The following is a 10,836-nucleotide window of genomic DNA, read 5'->3' on the forward strand; positions in this document are numbered from 1 at the left end:
GAAAAATCTTACATTGAAAAAAGCAGTTGCTATCTTTTGAGCTAGTTTGGTTCTAGATTTCTTCTCAGTGCCCCCAGCAATCATGTTGATTTGTTCAATTTCATCACCATTTAACATGAGCAGATCAAACCAGGTGTTGGACGATAACCCCAGATCAGATGTGTCAGACACAAGGCCTGTGAGCCGAGTCAGGCCCGTGACACACGACTATTCGGCCCTTAATTTTCTATTCTTAGTAGCCAGTTTCACCCTGAGATGCACAGCAACATGTGTGTGTTCTGACCCCCTCCCACAACAATCTATAGGTCAGCGGTTACACAGAAAGAAAAGATGCCTGGAGTCTGGTTCAAGCAAATAGGCAGTTTAAAAAAACGCCTAAAACATTTTATTTTTATTTACAATTATTTTTGAATAAGTATTCGGTGCCGGTTTTCCCGTTGCAGTCTTGGCATATATTGAATGAACAGTGGCCCTTTCAGGTCAGGGAAAAATGTTAAGTAAGAATGGAATGAAAACACAGCTGACCCACAGATTCGCTGAGGTTTTTAATATGGCCCGTTTAATGGCTGAGATTGACACCCCTGCTCCAGATAATACTAGGCTATCTCAAAAAGAGCTTTGGAAATGGCTAAACACACTGACATGTAAAATCACTTCTTATTGCTTTATTTGTTTATAAATAAATGCTTAATGATTCAGGCTAAGGTTCTCAAAAGCATTTGAGCACAAAGCCTATTCTTAAATGGTCTTTCTACATCTTAAGTTAAGTGATATTTTATTAATCCCACCTCCGCATTTAACCCATCCGTGAAGTGATACACCACATACACACTAGTGAATACACACACACACACACTAGGGGGCAGTGAGCACACTTGCCCAGAGCAGTGGGCGGCCCTATCCACGGCACCCGGGGAGCAATTGGGGGTTAGGTGTCTTGCTCAAGGACTGTGCTGTCGGCCCTGGGGATCAAACCGGCGACCTTCCGGTCACAGGGCTAGTTCCCTAACCTCCAGCCCACGACTGCCCCATCTTAAGATGATCTAAGCTAAGACACTTTCAGGAAGTAGCTTTGGGTTGTTTTCTCAGGTGCTTAAAACTTTGCACAGTACTGCGCTTCAGTAAATCCAATTTATTTGGTAAATTAAAAAAAAATGAAATAAAATCTAAAATGTGCCGTAACGTTTGTACAGCAAATGAAACAGTAATTGTGCATGAAACTGTCTTCTCTGTAGAGGACATTAACATTAACATTCGACCGCACTGTTAGAATGAAGGTTCTGTGCAGGACATTTCTCGTTCATCAAATGTAATAAATGTTCCCTCAAAGCTACAGCGGTGGTTTTAAGGTCTGATTATGAACCTTAAATCAGTTTTTCCAGGTGAAAAATTCGTATTTGTTCCTTTTCATAACTGAATGTTTTAAAACAGAACAGTAGAATAAAAAGCCTGGAGGCGAGGCGAGGTGTGTGGAGTCAGTACAACTTAGAACACATCATTTCAGTGGATTATGGTTCAGTTATGTTCCCTGACTAAAGGTACTGAGACAGTATGTACCCTTGAGGGTCCCACCACAGTGACAAGAGGGGCACTGCCACAGTGACAGTTTGAGAGTGCAGGGCACCCAAATTTTGCATTCTACGGTGTGAGTGTGTAGATATTCAGTCACCTATATTCCTATAAGATTTTAATTGTGGTCCTATAAAGCGTTTGCTATGATGTATTTAGTGTTTTATATCCATTTTTTAAAAAAATAGTCTTTGGGTATGTTCACATTACCAGGTTAAAGTGGCACAAATCAGATTTTTTGCCCTAATGTGACTCAGATCTGGTGTTTTCAGGGCCGTGTGGACACAAATCTGATCTTTTCAAATCCGACCTGAGCCACTTTCATATGTGGTCTTAGATCTGATACGTATCTGATTCGTGGCCCTGTGACCTTAATGAGACGCTCGGATGGGAATGCATGTTTTTTCCCACTACACATGCTCCATCATTCAGCGTTACCATGGCAGCAACACCGAACAGACGTTAAAGCCTGTAAACGGTTGAAAAGCAGCTCATCTCACCTTTTCCTCCTCCGTCTGGCTCTAATAATGAAGCTTAGAGCTGATCAGAGTTAATGATCTTCTCAGCGAAGCTCGTTCTGCTCGTTAGTTTGTGCTGATGATGCAGTGATTCAGTCACGTGACGTTACTGAGCAGGAGGAGCTCATGAGGGTCATTTCAGGACGCCGGTTCGTTCACATTAATATCCGATTTAAATCACTTACCTAAATCAGTGTGAACCATCGAGGCAGAAAGATCGGGTTTGAGTAAAAAATCGGATTTGAGCAACGAGGCTTGTGATGTGACTGTAGCCTTTGTTTGTGCTCAAGCAGTTTAGCTTTGGGAAACATCTGTGTGAATGTGAAATAAAAATCCTGTGGGAAAAGTGTCGATACTGAATTATCAATAGACTTGATTAATGAGTCAGTAATGAAAACGTCTTTTTGTATAGCTAGACAGTATTGTAGACTTTGCCCACAAAACAGGACAGCAATTAAGTCTGTACCTTCAGAACGTTTCAGAAAATACTTTGTAAAACTCACACACAGCGTTTAGAATAGTTCACTCAGTCACTGTTCACTACATTGCTTTTGCTTTGTAGTGAACTAACAGGAGAACAATAATGGAACGACTGAAAGATTTATATTTATAATTAAACACACAATGGCTGACACACCGTATACATAGTATATAAGTGGCACATTATTTTTGTAGGAAGTAAAAACCGAGCAAGAACTGCAAAAAAAAAAAGATCTGACTAAGCGCCGTCGTCTTCTTGTCAAAACATCTAATATTTCTCATTTTGAGATTGTTGGAAGATTATAATGAGAGTAATTAACTGCCTTGTCAATGTTTTTTACTTGTTGTAAGTAGTTTAAAGTGAAAGTGCTCTGTTGGCAGATCAGTCGTCCTATTTCAAGGTTTATTTTAACCCTCCTGTTATGTTAGGGGATCAAATTGTCCCATTGAAAATACAAGAACAAAATTTAAAAGTCATTTTGGGAGCATGAACCCTTTTCTGCTGGGGTTAATTATTAATAATGGACATGTAAATGGAAAATGACTAAGTGAGCATGTTTGCACCCCCCTGCACATTTATATTACACATATAATGTCCTATACATGTAGTCTTGTAGTCCTACCAACATTAGGCATCTGTACTCTCTCAGAGGTCAAAGAAGATGAGCAATATGAGCAGGAAAATGACTGGCAGCCCAGGAGGAGACATCCTTAACGAGAATAGTGAAGTCTGAAAGTGAAGATGATGCTGAGATCAGTTCTGGTCATGATAATGAGAGGATTATGTCACAGCCATCAACTCCAAGAGAGACATCGATTTCAAAAAATTGCAGCAAAGCATACATCAGGTCAGTTTGACCCAGGAACGTTTTTGCTGTTCCTTATAGCTGAACATGACAGGAGGGTTCAGTAAGCAGAATTCAGCCAAATTATTTTCCTTTCACCACATTTAAACCAAAAAATGTTAAACAGCCATGTTATATTCTAACGACAATCTCATAGTGAGGAATATGACAGACTTTAAGTAGCTTTGATTTGAGTAGCTTTGTCAGGTTTTTTTCCACAGCATAGATGCTGCATTAGGGAAGAGGGGAGGGGCTAGCATCAGGATAAACTCCTGTCATTGGACAGCAGCTGTTTCCACGGCAGCCTTTCAGCTCAGCTCACGCCCACAGACAGCAGGAGAGCTCTAATCGACAATTAGAGAAAGCAGATGGCGTCGCCATCAGCCATACAAACACCACCCTCGTTCCCTTTCTGTCCATACGGCGCTCCTGAAATAGAGCCGTCACGCTCTACCTGTTTCTCAGACTGGACGCTGGAGTAACACAGTCACACAGGCTTTTGCCACAACTCCACGTTTCTGAAAAGAGACACCTACACAAGATTAGCGGTGCAGAGAGCTTTAGAAGGAAAGGGCTGTAAAAGAAAGAGAGAGCCAGTGTTTCTCCAGCACACTGAACAATCCTGATCTTCATCTGTGATGGAAGTTCTGTTTTCATGCTCAGGCTCGCACATCAACACTGATGTTGTAGGAGGATGTTGCAGAGGCTTTGCTCTTAGAAAGAAATGCTTTCCTGGCTTCTCATGGTCCTTGTCATGCTCATGGCCATGACCCCATCTGCTGCAGACTGGACGAGAAAGTGTAGTTAGCATGTAATTGGAAGCTTATTGTTCAGACCAAAGCTCATGATTTGTCTCTTATTCTGTAGATAATTCAGTCTTAAATGTCACAGAGCACAGAATCTGCCTGTCACAGTGATTCAGGTGAGGTGAACGTAGATTTTCGGTATTGTGCTTTCATACACTCTTAAAAAACGATGGTTCTTCAAGGCTTCTTTAGTAAAGACACTGGGTCTGAACACTCAGTGAACCCTTTGCATGATTAAAGGGTTCTGTGCATCCTGAAATGGTTCTTTAGATTGAGGGAGAATGAGCTGTAGATGGTTCTATATAGAACCTTTATGAAAGCCGTTCAATAAAGCACCCAAAAGGGTTCCTCAATTGCTACGATAAAAGCTTGCAACGATATAAGAAAGTTTTTTGGTGCTATATAGAACCTATGTCAAAAGGGTTTTATAGAGAACCATCTGCAACACATTCTACATCAGTCTGAAGAACCCTTTTACAATGTAAGGAACCCTTTAATCATGCAAGTTAAAGTCTGTCAGAAGGTTTTCAGTCCAGCCATCGAATTACATTCAAGCAAACAACTGAAATGAATAATTTTCATCAGCTCTGTGCAAGAGAATAAAACTTGCTATACATGTTAAAAATTATGGTTCTTCAAGGGTTCTTTAGTAAATAAAATGGTCCTATATAGAACGTTGAACAAGCGCAGGACCGTTTGCATGATTAAAGGATTCTTTGCATTATATAGCACCAGAAAGTCTTCTTCTGTTGTTACAGGCTTGACCCCAGCACCTTCTCCATCAGTCTGAAAAATATGATGAAAAGATTCCTTTAATGGTGGAAAGGGTTCTTTTAAGAAAAGCGTCTTTTGAGTGTGTATGTCACGTTCATAAAGCATTTCTGAGCCTACAGAGAATTAATGTTAGGCAGCTTCTATTTACTGCTTTGTTCACTGTTAAGGGTCAATTGTAGATCGGGAGTGTGGAGCCAACACACTGCCAAATATAATGTTAATGGCCCAGGAAAAAAGTCCATTAAACAGCAGAAGCACCTTTTTATTTGTTTATCATGTAAGCTTTATGCTTTAATGTACCAAGGCATGTTTTCATTTCTTACACTGTCACCTGCTGCCTTCTGTAGCTGTAGTCAGGCAAAAATGGAAACATTTGATGGGTCATATGGCTTTATCCTTCTCACATTTATGTAATCTATTTGGCACATGTTTTTATTGTAATTTAATATTCACAAGCATACACTATATTTCCAAAAGTATACGCTCGTCTGCCTTCACACGCATATGAACTTGAGTGACATCCCATTCTTAATCCATAGGGTTTGATATGATGTCCGCCTACCCTTTGCAGCTACAACAGCTTCAACTCTTCTGGGAAGGCTTTTCACAAGGGTTAGGAGTGTGTTTATAGGAATTTTTGACCGTTCTTCTAGAAGCGCATTTGTGAGGTTGGATGATGTTGGACGAGAAGGCCTGGCTCACAGTCTCCACTCTAATTCATCCCAAACATGTTCTGTCAGGTTGCGGTCAGGACTCTGTGCAGGCCAGTCAAGTTCTTCCACACCAAACTCGCTCATCCATGTCTTTACATAGACCTGCTTTGTGCACTGGTGTGCAGTCATGCTGGAACAGGAAGGGGCCGTCCCCAAACTGTTTCCACAAAGTTGGGAGCATGAAATTGTCCAAAATCTCTTGGTGCTGAAGCTTTAGGAGTTCCCTTCACTAGAACTAAGGGGCCGAGCCCAACTCCTGAAAAACAACCCCACACCATGATCCCCCCTCCACCAAACTTTACACTCGGCACAGTGCAGTCAGACAAGTACCGTCTCCTGGCAACCGTCAAACCCAGACTCATCCATCGGATGGCCAGATGGAGAAGCATGATTGGTCACTCCAGAGAACACGTCTCCACTGCTCCAGTCCAGTGGCGGCACTTTACACCGCTGCATTCAATGCTTTGCACTGCGCTTGGTGATGTAAGTCTTGGATGCAGCTGCTCAGCCATAGAAACACATTCCATTAAGCTCTCTACGCTGTTCTTGAGCTGATCTGAAGGCCACATGAAGTTTGGAGGTCTGTAGTGATTGACTCTGCAGAAAGTTGGTGACCTCTGCGCACTATGCCCCTCAGCATCCGCTGACCCCTGTCATTTTACGTGGCCGACCACTTCGTGGCTGAGTTGCTGTCGTTCCCAATCGCTTCCACTTTGTTATAATCCCACTGACAGTTGACTGTGGAATATTTAGTAGTGAGGTATAATGACCATGTAGTGATCTCAAATTATGGACAAAAAACATAAAAAATTGAGACAGTGTCCATATTTTAGTTTGAAATCTGAACAGTCAGATTTAGGATGTAATTGCTCTTTAGGTTCGACACCAGTTGAGTTATAGTCTTCAGTCTGCAAACAAAACCGAATAAAACATGGCAGTGGCTAGAACTGAAATGCAGTAGTTGCAGAAAGAGAGGTCATTTTCAAACTGCTGAATAATCTCATCTAAACCAGAGTACCGCACACGAAATTGTCTGATTCTTTAGAGCACCAAAGGACACAAAATCTGCTGAGATTGAATGGAATTTAAAAGCGTTTGGCATGTGTTTGTGCTTTAACAGGACAATAACTTTGTGACTACAGTGTAACAATCGGTTGTTAAATGCTTGAGCACTCTGGGAAAATGGAACATTATAATTGCAGTAGAGTCTCATATGAAAGGCAGAAGCACATTTGTGTTTGCTGTCAAAAGGAAAAACAACAGCAGCTTTTTTTAAGACCCCAATGCCCCAGAGTTTTACAGCCCAAGGTGCACAAACAGGACAGTCAGAATTCATTTCGCGAAATGCAAAAGCTCTAAAAATGTTTTAAAAAACTGTCAAAAATTGAGGCCTTTCTGCAGCAGCAGTGACATGAAAAGTATGAGATGGAATAAATTCAGTACAGAATAAATTGCTTTCACCAGTTCATTGCCAAATCGCTTCTTTACTCTGCGGCTACAGCACTTGTCAGCCCTGGAGCTTCTGAATTTAGTCATCTCCCTCGCTGTCCCTGCCAGTAATCGTCAGGTTTCCAGCCACACCAGAGGGGCAGTGCACCTAGATAGAGCCTGAAATCAATAAAGTCAGCATCATCATACATCATCATCACCATCATGTACTGAAGGGGCAAATAAGCAGAGCTTTCCCTCTTTTTCTTTCATTTTCAATGAATGTGTTGTACTGTATTAAACACTATTAAATTCTTTCTCATACCCTCTGCATAATTCAGTGTTGGAGATTTACATTTACATTAACATCATTTAGCAGACGCTCTCATCCAGAGCGACTTACAAGACGTGCTTTGTCTATCTAGAGAAAGTCTCTTTGCTAGTTACCAATAGATTAGGGAAAGACAGTCCTGAGCTCAGATACTGCTAGAAACAAAAGCCACTGGAGATACAGAGAGAAAAGGAGCAGAGTCGAGCAAAGAACTCTGTGCAATACAATACACTACAATAAACTACAATACACAGTGCAATACAATAAAATATAATATCTAAGTGCAGCACAATATATTGCAAACAATACTTCATTCAATGCTCATTTAAGTGCTGTGTAAAGAGATGAGTCTTCAGTCTGAGTTTGAAGACAGCAAGAGACTCTGCTGTACGGACAGTCAGTGGGAGTTCATACAGTGGGAAATGTCTTTCAGAGTGGTTTGGTGTGAAATGGTTCATTGTAGAGAAGCTTACAGACTCGGATTTCTTTACAGTGGTGCTGATAGGAACCAGGGGTCATGATGTCTACAACACAAATAGAGCCATTTTGTTTACTACCTAACACGCCTACATTATTAGAGTTTCATATGTAATGTGAATGAAGCAAAGCACATCTCTCACACTACCTTCATATACATTAAATACAGTCTAGCATATACATTCTGTATAGCCAAAACTATATGGACACTCATCCTAATTATTGAGTTCATGTGTTTCAGCCACACCCATAACTAATAGACGTATAACATCAAGCACACAGCCATAAAGTCTCCACAGACAAACACTGGCAGTAGAATGGGTTGTAGTAATGAGCTCAGTGACTTTAAACGTGGCATTGTCATAGGATGCCACCTTTGCCACCAAGTCAGTTTGTGAAATTTCTCTCCTGCTAGATCTGCCCCAGACAACTGTAAGTGCTATTATTGCGAAACAGAAGTGTCTGGGAAGAATAACAGCTCACAAAGCGGTAGACCACACAAACTCACAAAGCAGGCTCTTTAGTGCTGAAGCGTACAGTATCTACCCTCTGTTGAACCACTCACTAACCAGTTTCAACCTGCCTCTGGAAGCAACATCAGCAAAAGAGCTGTGTGTTGGGAGCTTCATGAAAGGGGTGTCCATAGCAGAGCAGCTGCACACAAGCCTAAGATCACTAAGCACAGTGCTAAGCGTGTTGTGGGGTGTAAAGCGTTAAGCACGCTGCCTCTAGACTCTGGAGCAGTGTAATCGCATTTTCTGGAGTGATGAATCACGCTTCCCTATTTGGAAGCCTGATGGATAAATCCGGATTTGGTGGATACCAGGAAAACACAGTATTTTAAGTAAGTTTGTGGAGGTGGGATAATGGTCTGGATCTGGGGCTGTTTTTCAGTGTTTGTGCCCCTTAGTTCCAGTGAAAGGTGAAGCTAATTCTACAACATACAAAGACATTTTTGACAATAATATGCTTCTAACTTTGTGGCAGCAGTTTGGGAAAAACCCTTTTCCGTTCCAGTATGAGAAAGGCACTGGTGCACAGGCACACCTGTGATTCCATAGCAATGGCCTAGTAACACCTTAGTGACCACTTGGCATGCCAAAGCAACAGCCTAGTAACACCTTGGCAACCACTTGAGATACCATAGGAATGGCCTAGCAACACCTTAGCAAGCACGTGGGATACTATAGCAACGGCCTAGTAACACCTTGTTGATTATGATAGGATATCATATGAATAGGCCTCTAATAATTTCCAGTCACTGTTAGCAAATGTTGTTCAAACTCTTTGTTTAACCTCTTTTCTCACAGGTGGCTCCTACGATCAAAGCCAGGATGATGGAGTACGGGACAACCATGGTGAGTTACCAGCCGCAGGGAGACAAGGTCAACTTCTTCCGCATGGTCATCTCCAACCCGGCTGCCACCTTCGAGGACATCGACTTCCTCATTGAAGAAATTGAGCGTCTCGGTCAGGACCTGTAAGACTCGCAGCAGCACACTATCGTTCTCATGTCCCTAGACGGATGAAATGTTTGTTGTGAATGTACGGTAATTTCTTTCTTTCTTTCTTTCTTTCTTTCTTTCTTTCTTTCTTTCTTTCTTTCTTTCTTTCTTTCTTTCTTTCTTTCTTTCTATTTTTTTTCTTCTCTTTCAAAATCTAATATAGATGAATATGTGGAAAAAGAAGACTATGTGAATATAATCCATATTTAAGTATTGTAGCAATGTCGTGGACGTCTTGGTCCAAGAGCCCTGTAAAAGTGTTCATGTCTGCTCCTGTCTACGTAAGCATAGCTGATATAACTACATGTGTTTTGGTGCGAGTGTGATGAATTATTTGCTCCTGTCCTGCGCAATAGGTCATATATAACTTTATATTAAATCTATTTGACCTGACATTCTAAGTGCCAGTCGCCACAATATAGATATAAGGTTTTATTGATATAGATATATAATAGAGAGAGCACTTTAGCTTACCTCAACTCTTGCCTTTGCAATCACAGGCAGCATTTGAGTGCTTTCACGTTTTTTATGGAAATACACGGGGTACGCGGTTTTCTTTTAGCACTGTAGTGTTGTATGTCTGCTGATACAAAGTCTGCATGCTGGTTTTCTTGTGAGTGAGCGTTTTTTTGTCTAGAGACAGCGGCGTTATATCCAGAGTTTCTAGGAGCTCTGTTCAGAGTGGACAGAAGAGGTGCTGCATCTACAGCTGACAGCAAGTCTTTACTCAGAGCCAAAAAGTAAAGGAGCTGTATCCCAATCAGACAGCGTCTGTTTCCAGACCACAGAAAGCAGACTGTTTTCATCTACAGCAAAAAGATGTTTGCAGGTTCTGATGAAGGCCTCAGTGCCCGAAACGTTAACAAGGTTTTAAGTGTTAGGTTTAAGTGTGTGACGTTTAAAATCTAAATTCTGCAGTACAGTGAAAAAAGTGATGCCTTGAATATATTAAGTGGAATTCCACCAGATTTTTTTTTTAAAAATCAGCATAATTTAATTGCACAAAAAAGTCATTCTCCTGCCTTCCGCCCGATGACTGCTGGGATAGGCTCCAGCACCCCCCCGCGACCCTGACGGAGAAGCGGCTTAGAAAATGGATGGATGGATGGATGGAAAAAAGTCATTCAGCCTGATTTAATGTGAAATACTCATGTTCACAGTGATGGTGATGGGAACCAGACATCTAAAGCATTTAATGCCCTCCCTCGCAGAAAGTTATTACATGAAATGATTATAAATACACTGCCTAATGCCTGAGACATTGTTTTATGATCGTTATGCAAGAGGGCTTTGATCTAAAATGCATTTTTTAAAAGCTGTTCAAGGCGGATGGATACATACAGGCAAAATAGTCCCAAAAGAAAGTATAGGGCCTCATTCACCAACCGTT

At 41.3% G+C, this 10,836-nt stretch overlaps 1 protein-coding gene across 2 annotated transcripts in view; it reads left to right on the top strand.

The window, feature by feature from the left end:
* gad2 (glutamate decarboxylase 2) overlaps positions 1-10,558 on the top strand; it is a 42,049-nt gene extending 31,491 nt beyond the window's left edge. The window contains exons 16-17 of one of the 2 annotated variants that reach the window (XM_037537017.1): positions 9,252-9,421; positions 9,610-10,558. In XM_037537017.1, coding sequence (XP_037392914.1) covers positions 9,252-9,421; positions 9,610-9,613 — 174 coding nt within the window. In that variant the 3' untranslated portion in view covers positions 9,614-10,558. Of the gene's footprint in view, positions 1-9,251; positions 9,581-9,609 lie in introns of those variants that run through there. The other variant, XM_017705482.2, reaches the window with a different exon arrangement.
* The last annotated feature ends 278 nt before the right edge of the window (positions 10,559-10,836 follow it).

The sequence above is a fragment of the Pygocentrus nattereri genome, chromosome 3 (genome assembly GCF_015220715.1).
Source record: "Pygocentrus nattereri isolate fPygNat1 chromosome 3, fPygNat1.pri, whole genome shotgun sequence".
NCBI classification, from domain to species: Eukaryota; Metazoa; Chordata; class Actinopteri; order Characiformes; family Serrasalmidae; genus Pygocentrus; species Pygocentrus nattereri.